Genomic DNA, 16,021 nt, shown 5'->3' on the forward strand with positions numbered 1-16,021 from the left:
AAAGACTTTTGAAGAAGAAAATGTTATTTTTAAATTTTACTATTTACTATTTTAAACTATAATTAGCAAAGTTGTAGATGTTGAAACTATATAAAAGATGTACTTCTGTTAAGCCCACACCATTTATTGACACATACTTTGACAATTGATGATTTATATAATTTAACATTTAAACAAGAAAAAGTAAGATAATAGTGAGAAAAGTAAGAAAATATGGAACAGTTCCTTTTTTCTTCCTACAAAGACGCACATAATCACAGGTCAAAGAGTAAAACCAGACTTATAAAGTTTGTTATTATTTTAAAAACTCTTGAAAAAGTGAGGGTACTATGAAATAAATTGCACTTTTTAAAAGCTACTAAAACCAGAAAGCAATAAATACACTAATAAAACTAATTAAAGTAAATTAATAAAATATCAGATTCTAAATGTTGTATTTAATGTATTGTTCAGATTTCATTTTATTTAGCTGACATTCAGGCTCAGCCAGACAGGATTTTTTGTTTCTAACCTGGAAAAGTTGGGGTTGAGAAAATGGCTGGGCAATGGTCCACTTTGAACAACCCCTCCCACCCACTGTCTTTGTGCCAGCTGTCAGCAGTTGACATGCTCCACCAATCACACTCTGCATTCAACAATAGCACCATCATTCCCCAAAATCCCAGAGATGAAGGAAAACTGGACGACTGTCACTCCTCATCAGATCTCAGGTTCGATTTATGCACAGAGGGCTGTGGTCATTTACTTTTTGTGTGAAAACAGTGAGAATGTTTTTCGGAATTACCCAAATTATCTGTTTGTGTTCGCAAAGTCCAAGTTAATCAAATAAAAGTGCAATAAATTATTGACGTTTATGCGACCCTAATTCCAGTGAGCGAAAAAATGAAATAAATTTTATGGACTTCATGACAGACTGTTACTTAATAGGAGTCCTCGCAATTAATAAAAGTAATTAAAAACAAAATTTGAAATAATGAAATGAATTATTGCATTAACAGTCTAAACTTTTTTATTATTATTAAATGTTATTTTTTCAATACTTGGAAAGAATTCAAATTCAAATTCAAATTTTTATTTGTCACGTACACAGTCATACACAGTACGATATGTAGTGAAATGCTTGGACAACTGCTCGTGACCTAAAGAAAACAAAAAAGGAAAAGGCTATGAATAAGATAGGAAATAAATATGAAAAATTAAAAAGGGTAAATTTAACTAGGAAGGAATAAAATATAAATTAAGGTTAAAAATGAAATAATTGTACAACACAAATTAGAATGAAGGGTAAATTTAACTGGGAAGAATAAGATAAAGATAAATATATAAATTAAAGTTGAAAATAAAATAACTGTACAACAAAATACACAATACACAATATAGAACTATATAAGAATGTATGAAGAAATCTAAATATAAATAAATATATACACAATAACAGCAGCTGTACAAGTATTAACCGGAAATGAAGAATATAGTGACCAGTGTTGTGCAAAACCAAAGTCCAGAAAGTCCAGTGTGTGTGTAAGAACCATATGTGTGGGTCAGTACTGTGTGGTGGTGTGATTGAGAGACCGTATCGCCTGCGGGAAGAAGCTCCTCCTCAGTCTCTCTGTGTTGGTCTTCAGGGAGCGGAATCGCTTTCCTGACCTCAACAGAGAGAACAGTCTGTTGTTGGGATGGCTGAGGTCCTTCACGATCTTCCTGGCCTTGGTCCAGCACCGCCTGCTGTAGATTGAGTGCAGGTCAGGGAGCTCGGAGCGGATGGTGCGCTCAGCTGACCGCACAACCCTCTGTAGAGCTCGTCTGTCCTGCATGGTGCTGTTCCCGAACCAGGTTAAGATGGATAAGAAAATGGAGAGCTTACGTTCATATTTTTAAGGGAATAACTTGAATGTCTAAAACCTCAAAGGAAGAGATTTATTTGAGCTAAAATCACAGTTAAAATAAAAAAAATTTCAAATAGTTTATTTCAAATTATTCTAAATAGTGTATCTAGTCAGCTTTCAAACTTAATTTTTTTTTAAATTCTATAACTCTTAATATATTTTGGATTTGAAATATGATCTCAGAAATATTATTAATAAAAAGGAGAAAATCTTGAAGCTGTTGTCTAATGTCAAAGTTACTGAAAATTTTGATCATTAATTATTCCGATTATTAATATGTTCGTAAAAAGTAATTAAACCAGAAGCTAAACAGAGCTATAAAAAATAAAAACAATTGTTCTAATCATTTTACTCATGGTAAATTCAACATGTCAGGTTTTGTATATATTTGTGGTTTGGAGATTTATAGCAATTGATTCTGCAGAAAGTTATTGTCATTCCCAGTCACATCCACTATGTAATAATTCTACTAAGAGCTGACTGTGGAATATTTAGTAGTGAGGAAATTTCATGACTGGTGGCATCCCATCACAGGACCACTCAGTCCATTCAAACCCATTCTTTCATAAATGTTTATGGAAGCAGTCTGCACGCCTGGGTGCTTGATGTTATACACCTGTGGCCACAGAAATGATTAGAACACCTGAATTATTTGGATGGGTGAATATTTTTGGCAATATATATAAAAGAAAATACCAGGAAAGTTAAAATGACTAAATATGCCTCAATCTGTGATTTAACCCTGACTCGCTTTCTGCATCACCTGCTTTGGGTCTGTTTCCACTTTCTTCAATTTAATCACATGAAAACATCACAAAATTTGATTCTCAAATGAAAAACTATAACACATGCATGCTTGGTTTATAGAATTATATTATTAAATATATAACATTTAATAACTTCAAGACTTTTTTAATTTCATGAATATAAGTAGCCAATAAATCTCAGACATTTGTTTGCAGCTTTCAATTTTGTTTCATGAGCAACTTTTTTCACATGTAAATTAACTGTAAGACTCTAGAATTTATTTTAATCAACTATAATAATGACACCATAGCATTGCTCCATTCACACCTCCACACTCCTATTATTATGTTACAAATGCCGGCATCATAAATTCTAAGATGAGTAGACAAATACAGGCACGTGGAGGCAGGATAAATAAATGAAAAGCGAGTCTCTATTTTTGTTGGTAAAAGTCTACTCAGACAGACCAGGTCCATCTACCAGGAAAGCAAACAACTTACAATATTATTTATATTTTTAACCAGTTTATGGAAGCGTTTGTTGATGAGTGCCTCCTTTTTATGAAACCAGTCTGGTCAGGGTTCTTATAATGAATATTGGACAGTAGCTGGTGGTGAAATATGGGGTCTTTGCATGGTTTTTGAAGGAGACTAATGTTAGACTTCAAATGTGGTGCCATTTTCCTTGATTTCCTGCAGCATTCTGTGGAATACTGGTGCCAGAAATGTCCAGAATTCTTTGTAGGATCCTGCTAGAATCCATCTGGACCTGGAGCCTTGTGATTGGGCGTACTTTTCAGGACTTCCTGGATTTCACCTGATGTCAGCGCTGTGGCCAGTGCTATTGCTTGACTTTCTGATAATTTATTTATTCGTCTGTTATCAAGAAAAAGATCAATTTTGCCTGTAGATGGGTTCATCTGTAGTAAATATAAAGTTTTTTAAAAGTCCCTGAAGGTGATGTTTATTCTTTCAGGGTCATATAGTGCGTTCCCAGATAAGTCTTTAACAGCTCCTAAAGTCATTTTTTCTTTCTTTATTTTTAACTGGTTGGCTAGATATTGACCTGATTTGTTACCATGTTCAAAATTTTACAACTGAAGTGATTTTACTAAGATTGAGGAAGGGGGGGGTATTGATAATGTCATTTCATTCTAGTTGTGTTTTATGTATTTTATGTTTTATGTATTTTGTTCAGCATTTCCTGTTCCCAGGAGGACACATCGTCTTCTTCTATGATTTGATTATTTCTTCTAATTCCTGAATATGGTTGTTTTCTCTTTTCTTCTTCTGTGATGTGAATTAAATTATTTTACATCTTATCACAGCTTTTCCTGCTTCTCAGAGAACAGATGCTGATGTTCCAGGCAGGTCATTAGTCTAAATATAAAGCTCACTCTTTTTTAAAATATTTAATAAAATCTTCATTTTTAAGTAATGATCTATTAAATTTCCCGTTTTTAATTGGCGGAGTGACCTTCTTATTTACTAAAGTTAAAGACACATGATCGCTGACAGCTATCGAGTGTATCTCAGTGTCTGAAATGTCACTCAACAGTGAGCTGCTGACTAGGAAAAAATCCAGAGTAAGAGTGATGGATATGTGAGAAGAAAGTATATTGCCTATGGTTGGGGTGAAGAGAACGGCACGCGCCATTCGCTCATGTATTGTTTAACTATATTTGCGGACTGACAATTGTGCTGAGCTCCTGCTGTATTGAGCCTGTCCATTTCTTAATTTAGCCCAAACTTGAGGTCTCCCCATGTCTATGTGTGCCGTGAGGCCGTAGTGGATGTGCTGGCACTGAGTGCAAATGTACCTGATCATGCCGTGCAGACGTGTAAAGGTCAAGGGTGCTCTGTGTGTAACTGACTAGGAAAACAGCCGATCGGTGCAGTGAGAGAAGGGAGAAGAAAGAAAAACATGCAAAAGCGATGCAGGAGGGATGAAAGGGAACAGGACTTTGTGTCGCTCCATGATCTCTCTGGGAAACTGGTCGTTTACACTAAAGTCCATTCCTTGTAGCTCCCTGCTGTAACTCGCCAACGGCTCCTTCTGCTGAAATGTTACCGAATTTGGCCACAAAAGGACGCAGATTCCAGACACCAGGCCCATGTTCTTCACGGTGTCCTCCGGAAGTTTCGGGTGGGTCTTATAGTAACTTCTGTGTCCTCTCAAGCAGACTCTGGGATACCTGAAAACACCAGGTTATCTCTCATAGAATAGAATAGAATAGAATAGAATAGAATTCAACTTTATTGTCATTGCACATGCACAGGTACAGGGCAACGAAATGCAGTTTGCATCCATCCAGAAGTGCTTTAGTGATATAGATATATTACAATATATATTAGCAATAATATAGATATGTGAGTATATTACAGAAATGGGTCTATTATGGTATGTTATAATGTACACGGTATGAAGTATGTTGTGAATATTCTATAACTATAAGTATGTACAGGCTGTAGTGAGTACAAGCTATGTACAGGATATGAACAGGATATAAATATGAAAAACTATACAGAATATGAAATAAATAACTTTACAGAATCTGGGATATACAGCTATACAGAAATGGGAACTATGCAAGTTGTAAACAGTTGTAGGATTAAAGATTATCGAATGTACAGAATGATTATGATCATGCTACGGGTCTGAAGACCGATGGCAGTCTTTTTAATTTTTAATTTTCTTAACTGAGCTGGGTGACTTTCTCACTTAGAGACTTGACCGAGTCTGTAGCATGGTGTTTTCAGTGACATTTCCACCTGCTGCTGGCTGAATTCTAAAGATTCCCTCAGGGATTGGAATTCACGGTTTAGAATCTCGATCAGAGACATGCTCATGTAGAAGCTGGACAGTCGCTTATCGGTTGAATCCAGGATGTCTGCAAAGTCCTTTACCGGTCGACGACGTTGTTCCGGGGCAATCTGCGACTTCTTTGGATAGATATCTTTTCTGCTTTTACTCCTATGTTTTTGGCCTTTTTTTTTTTAAATTAAGAAACGAGTGTTGTTTTTTTTCTCTTTTCACTACACTTTTAAAAATGCATAGAAGCTTCTAAGCGAAATATGGTGGGTGACTCGACAGTGAGCAATGCCAGCTAACACAGAAATGAACTTTAGTAATCACTAACTTCAATGAGCGATTAGCAGCACAGATTCAACAAAAACTTCTCATGAGAACAGCAAAGCAAACACCGTCATAGTGCTTTGAAACTTGATGTGATGTGCAAGGGGCGGAGCTTACTGAGAAACCAAGGGCATGCATACTAACTGTTTAATGACTTTTAATTAAAAAATATAGCTCTAAAGTGCTTTATCTAGTCGGTAAAAATTGAAAACTGCTATATAAACATCAGTACATTATTATTTATTATGACCTGAAATTAGTTCATCTGGGGAAAGAAACTGGTTGAATACCTCACGACACAAGAGACGTTTCTTTCTCTATCCAGGTGGACTACTTTACCTTCCCGATGGTCATTACACACATATTTACTGCATAGTAATTCATTATTACATAACCTCGATACAAAACAGACATGAGGCCAGCAATACCAAACAAATAAAGATGCAATGAAGCAGTTTATTGGCTTCAGCATTGACCGGTGCCAAAACAACAAACAAACATCTTGTGTTCCTTATTCCCACCTAACCTAAAATAAAAGGCAAAAAAAGAGACAAATCTCTAACCTATGCTCCTAACTAATAAATAGGAGAAAAAGGATTTCAACAATTCCTCACAATTGCACACTTTTCCTGTAATGACAGCAATCTATGCTAGGATCTGCTGGGAACTACTGATTAATCTTTGATTGATTGATTGATTGATTGATTGATTGGTAATTTATTTCAACATGTGAACAATATACAAGTACATTTAGAAAAGAAATGAGAGAAAAAAAATATACTATACAAATTACATACAAAAAAACATTCTGATTAATTTACATGTTGAAATCTTTACAGCTTTGGTAATAATTAGGGATCCAACCAAACAGAATTGCTGTTTAGTTAAATTCTAGTGGGATTACTGGGGATAAAAGGTTTTGGATTCATTTACGTGACAATTTCCATATTCTTTTGTCTTGCATATTGAGATGAAGTAATTTTTCAAAAATCATCATCTTGGAGAAAAAATCACATCACATCTCTCATCACAAAATATCCTGATTTGAGAGTTAAGCAGTCTCAGACTGCCAGCTCTTATTCATTTTGTAATTATGGAACTTATAAAACAAAACTGTCAGAGTTAGAAATATCAAATTGTAAAGGTTGACTTTACAAAGACATCTGGCAGGAAAACCAGCCATTTTCCCCACTATTCTTAAAGTTGCTGTAATGTTTTTTTCCTAATAATTTCTGATGATTTTTCTATTGGTTTTCGAACCAATTAATCCACTAATCATTGTGGCTTTTAAGATAATGCTGATTATTGTGGTAGTGACCCCAGTGATCACATTGGGACAGACCAAGAACCTTACTCCATTAGAGAGATAAGTGATGATGTGAGAGCTGCAGGGGCACAGTTCGGCGAATGAATTTCCTGCTCTGTGAGCTGTTGGCGTCACCTGATCCTTCAGCTAAATGAGTTAAGCTGCACTTTGCTAATAGTGTTAGAAAAGACAAAGAGGGTGAGGCAGAGGAAAGTTGCCTTCCTCTCTGCAACAATAGCTGCTTTTATGCGCCTCCCAAATTTAATCAGGATTACATTTTGTTGCTACTTTCAGGTGATATTGGAATAATCAGTGCTATGATTCAACTTAAGTCACTGAACTCTGAAGTGGCCCCCTAAAGTGCCTTAAATAATTATAATGCCATGTGTTACAGGTTTGTGAAATGTAGTCCCTAGGTAAGAGATTTTTGCCATTGAAAAGTCTACTTATTTCCCCTTAAATGGTGGCACGTTTGTAAAGAAAACGCATTTTGGGGTTGAACAGCAGAGTTGAGTATGTGGATTGCACCCTTGAAAAAATTGCCAAATCTTCTTTGCCAATGCCAAACAGCTTATTCTGCTATTTACTTTTGTTCTGTCTCCATTGTGTGTCTGCATTTAAATAAACCATACAAGTAACAGATTAAAAAAGCAGTCGTGTTTGTGGTAATGAGTCATTTCAGTTCAATTCAATTTTTTTATATAGCACTAAATCACAGCAACAGTTCCCTCAACGCACTTTATATTGCAAGCTCCACAATAATACAAGATCTGTGATCATCAATATGTGATTTGTGACGGCTTGGGGTTTTTTTGCAGCACAGTAGCTCTACATTGAATCATTAGTTTCTTTTAGTGATAAAGAAGAAGCAGTGTCTCTAGACTTTCCTTCAGTCTGCATAGATCCTATTCACTAAAAGCAAGAAAAGCCTGTAGCCTGAAATGCAAAACTAAGATCAACTGAAGGCTTTTCAGGACGTTTTTAGGACACCCTGATAGTAATGAACTACAGTAGTCCAGCCTAGAAGTAATAAATGCATGAGCTAGTTTTTAAGACAGGATGTTTCTAATTCTTGAGATGTTGACAAATTCAAGAAAGCAGTCTTACATATTTGTTTAATACGTGTATATAAAGGACATATCCTGGTCAAAAACAATTCCAAGATTCCTCACAGTGTTACTGGAGGCCAGGGTAATGCATCTGACTAGAAACTACATTTCTAAGATTTTTGGGGCAGAGTACAATAATCTCAGTTTTATCTTAATATAAAAGCAGAAAGTTAGAGGTTATTCAGGTCTTTATGTCTTTAAGACATTCATTCAGTTTAACTAGGTGCTGTTTTAATCTGGCTTCATGGATAGATAAAGTTAGGTGTCATCTGCATAGCAGTGAAAATCATATGATCATATCGTATCATATGCCCTAGGGGAGCATGTATAATGTAGACAGAGTAGACAAGGCGGAAGAATTAAATCTCCTCCTTGCATCACTGAATCCAACAACAGTTTTTGGTGGATTTGCCATAAAACTGATCACCTGTGAAAAACCACAAAAAAAACCCTGAGGTCTCCACACTTCACTTGTCTCTTGTCTATCTTTAATGGCATGGCAAAAAATGCATTGAGCCTTGTATTTCTCTAAACTACTTGCAGTAGGAAAAATTAATCCTAAGGCTCTCTTTGATACAGTCAACAACATAATTTCTCCTCGAGAGTGCCTTGGGTGTCTCCCAGGACACTGATAGGGACCTAAACCTGGATGTTTTTTGGGGTTTTTTTTCAAGTTTTTATATTGGATACTGAAATAATGAAGCGTGAATGATTAGCAAATTAATTGGTTTGTTATTTGTTTAACAAAATATTTAATTTAAAAATGAAATATTACCTTTTTTTTTTTAATTATTAATTAAAAAAAACTTGTTTGCTCACTGTTTAATAACAAAATGTTCTGATACAGTTATTAAAACTTTACTTTTAAATCCTCAGTAAAAGTATTTCGAGTATTCAAAATACTGTCCCTAAATATGTTGATTTTGAAATCTTCAGACTGTCCCCATTGTGTTACAGATTAAAGTTCGAAAACGCAAAGACTAAAAAAGAGTGGTCTGTTTTGTTTGTTGACTTGTTTATGGCAAATTTTACAAAAAAAAAAAAATCACTTAACTATAACTCACAGTTTACTGAGCCTGATTTAGACAACCATTTCAATGTTTTTTTTATGTGTGTATGGAACAAACATTTGTAACTATTTAATACTGAACATCTAAAAGAATGTTCAGATTTTAAAATGCAAGCCCACAAAACAATCTCCAAAAGTTGATTAAATCAGTAAATGAACAAATAAAGTTTGCTGTCTAACTGAACGCTTAAATGAGGCTTGCAGGTTGTAGTTTCACCGTTACAGCTCTGTAAGTCATGTATTATTCATGTCACATAAACATGTATTCTGGATTCTGTGTTCTTATCTTCTTAAATAAAAAAGAAATGACCAAATGTATTCTCTTCCTCAGGTTTTTTCAGGGTGATTACACAGTGGAGGTGGCAATCAATGACTACCTGGATATCTACTGTCCTCACTACGAGGCGGCGGAGTCAGCCGTGCACATGGAGCATTATGTGTTGTACATGGTGAACTATGACGGATACATGTCCTGCGACCACCACAGAAAAGGTTTTAAACGCTGGGAATGTAACAGACCACAGAGCCCCAATGGGCCACTCAAGTTCTCTGAGAAGTTTCAGCTCTTTACACCCTTTAGCCTGGGCTTCGAGTTCAGGCCAGGACATGAGTACTACTATATCTGTGAGTACATAGCAGTGTACATACTGTCTGTTTTATATTGCTAAACTGAATATTACTACTTACCGTGTTATTAGGGTCAGGCTCGCTGTGCAAGCTAGATTGATTCCTGCTTGAAGTTGCCAATTTGAAACTATTTTGGAGTCTGAATTATTATTTTTCTGGTCAGATCAGCTGGAATGATTTACTATCAGTGACAGGAAGAATCAGCTGTTAGCTTTGGGGGAAAAAGGCAACTCTCAAAAATATTAATGTAGACACAGATTTTCCTTCCTGTCACACAAAGAATCATACATCCAGTCTTAGTCATGTAACAGACTGGTTGCTACACTGAGTAAATCAGAGCTTCCCAAAGTGTGGGGCCCGCCCCCTAGGGGGGGCACAGAGCCATTGCAGGGGGGGCGAGGTATGAAAAGGGGAAGGAAAAAAAAAAGGCTTGGACACTGCTAGCACGGGGCGCCCACACAAACGCAAAGCAGCAGATGAAGCATCGCTGAATATGTTTGCAAACCAACTTCATTCTAAGCCAAAGACTAGAAAATATGATGAAGCATGTCTGCCCTTTGGCTTCACCTGCACAAGTGCCGAGGTAGGTCTCCTCATCAGAACTGGTTTTCCCTTCGTCAGGAGCAGCGCTGGGCTCTCCAAATCACGGGACAACCGTATCCCACATTCTTGATCTTTAGTTCACAAACACTTGTTGTAATGACTAACTACTCCTGACATTTTGGAGATGTTAGCTCTTTATACAGTAAAGTTACAGCAGGATACAAATAACATCAGGCTCATCCTGCCACAATTTGTTCCCCCTGTCTAAATCACAGACAAACAGTATCCCACAGTTTTTCATGTTTTTGAACCTATTTTGCACAGAGAGGCATTTTTTGATTTGATTGCAATGTTGAAAATTATTACACAGGAAAAAAACAACTACACGCAAAATAATCACACCGTGACGCCTCTGCCTTTCTAAATAGAGGGACAGTAACTGCGTGTGTATATGTAAGGTGTAAAACCTGAAGACAGTCATATTAACAGTATTTTGTCTCTATCTGCCATTCTGCAATTCATCTCATGTAAACAATAACGTAGCGCACAGCGTAATGTGAAAAAAAGGCACATACCTTTGACGTTGCGTGACGAACTCTGTGTTCCTCGTCCACACATAAACGCAAAAAAGGAGTTTTAAGAAATCTCCGTTTTCGGTGATTCGAAATGCCGTTTACGTGTGGACGAAACAGCTGCGTTTTCAAAAATACCCGTGTAGGTGTGGACGTAGCATAAAAGAGTAGTTTATTTTATTACTACCTGTAATTTATTGCAGATTACTTTTATTTGCTTAATTATTTACTAAATGTTTGAGGTGTGAAATAAACACCTTTAGCTCTTCATTAAACAAGAGCTCAGGAACATGTAACAATCTAGGCCAACATTTCCTTTAGCTGGATAAGATGGAGGTCTCAGAGATAGTCTAGAGATACAGTGGGGTTATTCTTAATTGCCAGTGTTGGTGTCGATACTATCAATGTTTGGATTGATCTGCCCACCTCTACTTTGTAGTGGCTGAGGCAACATGCTAGTAATGTTACTGCTGACATACTTCCAACAGTGCAGCCACACTAATAGTAATAAAAATACTATTTTTTTTTTTTATTTTTTTATTTTTTTAGAAAAGAATAAAACTAAATCTATAGCGGAGTAAATATCCTAAACATATGACCTTACCTAAAAATAAATTGCCTTTATGTTGTGGCAGCAGACCAATGTCAACAAGCTAGTTTTTTCCCACATGTTGCATTACCTTGTGTAATTGCACTACCACTTACTACAGACATTGGTGAAAGTTTGTAATGGTCTGTTAATTTAGGTTTGAAACTATACAAACAATCTTAACTGACATTATATTTGATTATAAATAATTTGATTATGACATCATTTGATGTTAGCTAACATTAGCTAACTGAGCCTTACGTATGTTTCATGTTGCTCGATAACCAGCCGACATACCAGTAAAAAAAAGTTTAGTTTTCAGATTGAAAAAAGCAAAATCCCTCCATGGAAAGGTTGTTGTCACACTACACCACACACACACCATTAGCTCTATGACGCCTCCATATTCAACATTAGGAAAACTCAGCGGATACAATTTCCACTACTGGGCAGGGTTACAACAATGCAAATAAATAATCCACACAAGCACTTTGAAAATAGTTCAACAATCTTAGAACAATTTTTGTGATGTATTGCTTCTGCTTGTGGGATTGCTCAAAAGCCAAATAAAACCCAGAATGACAACAGAAAAGCTTTAAAAAGGAATTAATATACTCTGGAATGGTGGTGCTCTGCTCTCCAGTGCTGCAACACTTGTAACCAGAATATCATGGAAAGGTCATCTTAACCCTAGAACACTATCGCTGGGTGATTTACACCCGAGAAAATACATTTACATGATTTCTCACTCCTGCAGCTGTTTGCGTGTCGAGGAGCCTGTGCCATCACCAGGGAAGTCTCAAATGTCCCAGGAATGGGTGGACCAAAGACCAGCTTTCCAGAGTCATTATTTTGTTTTAGGAGTTTTATTTTTCATTTTGTTAGACATGGCACAGTTGAAAGTAAAAGAAGACCACTCTAATCTGTGATGTGTTGTCATATTTTGATATATTTGATTACTTTTCATTGGTTATATTATACCGGGTATAAATCACCCGGCATTAGTGATCGTGTTACTATTTATAGCGATAGTGTTCTAGGGTTAAGAAAACCTTTTCTCTATTGTCACTGGAGAATTCAGCATGAGAGGTTTGCAAATAAACATCTAAACAAAGCAGTTTCCTTTGGAAACAAGTACTTCAAAGTTAAAATATCAAAAGTATTTAGAATCTGCACATGCCAACGAGATTGACCAAAAACGTTTTCATGACCTATGACTGGAGAAGCCCCTGGGGGATTTGGAGCAGTCTTCTTACTAACCAAATCTGGGGTAAAATGTTTGTAGTTTACCTCATGACCATAAATTCTCCATGATTTTCTATGGCCTTTGTTTCCTTTGTAGCATCACCGCATCCAAACTTGGGTAGGAAGCCTTGTCTGAAGCTAAAAATCTACGTCAAGCCAACAAGTAAGTTTCTTTCCTTTTTTCTATTTCATATTGTTGTATAATTTTACACCTCTTCTCCCTGATTTGACTATGAAAGTAAAGAGATTTCTCGATTACAATCACAACACACCATTGAGTTATTAGAAAATATTACTGAAGTACTACTTGAACTCAGTGGAATATTAACCGAACTCAAGTTTCATATTTAAAATGCAACATGTACACAAGCTCACTAAGCTGCTATTCTTTCCTCTAAAGCTCAAGATGTGAAACAATTTAAAGTGCTTTAAATTCTGAAATTGTGGGGGGTAGGAGTCGTAACAGGGACTACGCTACGTCGGACTGGACCAGCTACAGGGGCCTGGCTAGCTACGGGTTTTTCAAGGGTGCAAAGCCTGCTCTCCAACTTATTGATCCTGGCCTCCAGAGCTGCAAACAGACTACATTTATTACAAGTATCGTTGTCACTAAGTATCGTTGTCAGAGAAGTAACGAAATATCTGACACAATGAGCAGGGAAGTGCAGGAGGGACAGGTGAAGAGGCACAGGGAGTAAATACTGTCAATATAATTAGTGAGTGAATCAATAGTGAGTGAGTGAGCACTTTGGATATTGCATATGAAGATTACACTATGAAATAAGACCTTATGTATAAATTTTTAATCAAATTGGCTACACAGATAAGCTACACAAAAACAGCACTGTGCCTTGTAACAGGAACAGAAAGTGATACTCTACCAACACCAAGGCATATAGAGCCGAAACCAAACAAGGAAGTGCTTAACTACCTGGTATAACTCAAATGTGCATCTTAAAGCAAATAATCTGTAAGGTGGAGAGGAAAGGCCATCTCACTAATTAGGAAAATCTTGATTTGGAAAAAGCGTTAATTTCTCTGTTTTTGAAAATGCCCTCCATAAAACTACAGCATCTTACCATTCATCAGTGGAAAACAAATAAGAGCCCCAGGTTTCTCTTCAAAGTGAGAGCTCTGATGAGCCAAACATTCCTTTGATCTGAACTAGTAATGACTTTATGAATTTCTTCACAAAAAATGTAATTATTAGAGAAAAAAAAATCAGGGCCATCTCATATATATATTATTATATACAGTAACTTTCAAAACTACTGATTTATTTTTTTCAGTATTTACTTTATCCAAACAATCAGTGTGTCTATTACACTCCAGTCCTACAAAACCACTCAAAGACGCCCTAATTAAGGCTTTGATCTTAAATATAATCAGTCTTTTGCTATCAATGGGCTGAACACAACAGGCCTTTAATGTGCCAGTAATTAACCCCTTACTTAAAAAGCTATCACTTCACCTAGCTTCTCTAAGCTAATTATAGGCTAATCTCTAACATTTCTTTTAACTAAAAATAATTGAAAGAGTAATTGTACAACAGCTAGACTGGACAGGCCCCGTCCCCACCCTGATGTACAAAAATTGGATGGATGGAGGTCTGTGAATAAATTAAAACATTTTGTGATATGTTTACTTGCAGCTCATATTAATTAATGTTGTTCTGATGTTAACTCATTTTCAGATGATTCAGTGTACGACTCTGCGGAGCCCTTCCTGACTGACGATACCACTGGTGGCTGCAGCCTTGCTTTGCCGTCTGCCATGTTGCTCACCCTCCTTCTCATACTCCTCATCTCCTATTCATAGCAGCTTTCTGAGTCAGACCAAGCACCGCCCCATCGCCGCTACCACTCTGAAGAAAACTTGATGAAGGAAACTAATGTAGCTTCCTCTTACTGAACTTTGGCCTTTACCTCAATAATACTCAAAGGCTCGAACAATCAGAGGAGGCAAGAACAGTGGTGGGGGGAGCTTGAGGCTGCATATCAACTCTGTGTGGAATTTCTGGGATCATCCCTGCTCTTCTTTTAATGTTTCTGTCAAGCTGTCATATAAAATTGTGTTACAGATCCACAAGTCAAGACATTAAAGGATCTCATGTTAACATTTCCAGGTTCCATCTCTGAATATTGGTGCATAATGCTTTATTTTTAAAAACTGTGAGGATGATTTATTGTATTTACATCCAACAGCCGCTTCCTGAGTTTTAGACATTGACTGAGATTTATATCCTGCTTAAGACACTAGAGATCTTGTCCTGGTGCATGGTCAATAGTCCAAGTAAATACAAGGTCATAATGACCAAAACTAGCAATATTGCCTTACAATGAGCCATGACCTCAGTTTCACAATCAACCATTGATCAGTGGCATAAGTATCAATCACAGCTAGCTAGGAAAAGGCTGCAAAGAGAGCAATACAAGATGGTGAAAGATGTGCTCTTAGGTCTCTTCCTCAGTTGAGCAATGGTCGCTCACTTTTCACTTTTCAATGTCCTTGACTACCTGCTCAAGTCTTCCTCTTTGTCCAGGATGTGCTTATCCTAGTCTGTCTAGTTCAATGAAACTGTGCACCTACCCTTGTTGCCACAATGGTGATTCTATCTTTACAGAATAACACGTGTGTCTTCCTCTTCTTCATGCTTGTATTGGATGTTGGGGGCTTTGCATTTCTGAGGCAGGCTGCAACTTTCATCTGAAGTTGCCAACCACAAAAATTGTTTCACGATGCATATTTTATCCCTGTTATTAGTTACACTAGCTGGATTTGTCTTGCCGTGAAAGCTCAACTCTTTCTTAAGAATGGCTTTCCCTGCTTGAGAGAGTTGTCTGTCAGATACATTCATCACCCACTAGTCAAAGTGCTTGGTGTGAATTTAGCATACATCTGTCCGTTTCCACCATGCAGCAAGTAGCTCAGACTTCTGCTGTCTCATCTGTGACTATTCATGCTGTTCTCATCTAGAAGCTATCGGTTCCTGGGTTTTTGCCTATTGTGCCTAACTTTTATATGAATGAAATGGAGAAGAGCTCTGATATCCTATCTTGGAACACCGCTGAGCCTTTGGTCCAGATATAAATGACAATCTGGTGGACAAACACATCAAGTTCATCAGTCTAGATATAAAAACGTTACAGGCAATCATTGTCAGACTGTGAAATTACTAATCCATACCCATGCA

At 36.8% G+C, this 16,021-nt stretch overlaps 1 protein-coding gene across 1 annotated transcript in view; it reads left to right on the forward strand.

Annotated features, from left to right (window-relative positions):
• LOC146689203 (ephrin-A2-like) overlaps positions 1-14,944 on the forward strand; it is a 56,821-nt gene extending 41,877 nt beyond the window's left edge. Inside the window, exons 2-4 of the mRNA XM_085436358.1 lie at positions 9,584-9,876; positions 12,926-12,991; positions 14,522-14,944. Of these exons, the coding sequence (XP_085292484.1) occupies positions 9,584-9,876; positions 12,926-12,991; positions 14,522-14,646 (484 nt within the window). The 3' untranslated portion in view covers positions 14,647-14,944. The remainder of the gene's footprint in view (positions 1-9,583; positions 9,877-12,925; positions 12,992-14,521) is intronic.
• Positions 14,945-16,021: the final 1,077 nt, after the last annotated feature.

This window comes from Copadichromis virginalis, linkage group LG17, assembly GCF_057382275.1.
Source record: "Copadichromis virginalis isolate Kocher_CV1m ecotype Utaka linkage group LG17, C_Virginalis_male_GT1.1, whole genome shotgun sequence".
Taxonomy (NCBI): Eukaryota; Metazoa; Chordata; class Actinopteri; order Cichliformes; family Cichlidae; genus Copadichromis; species Copadichromis virginalis.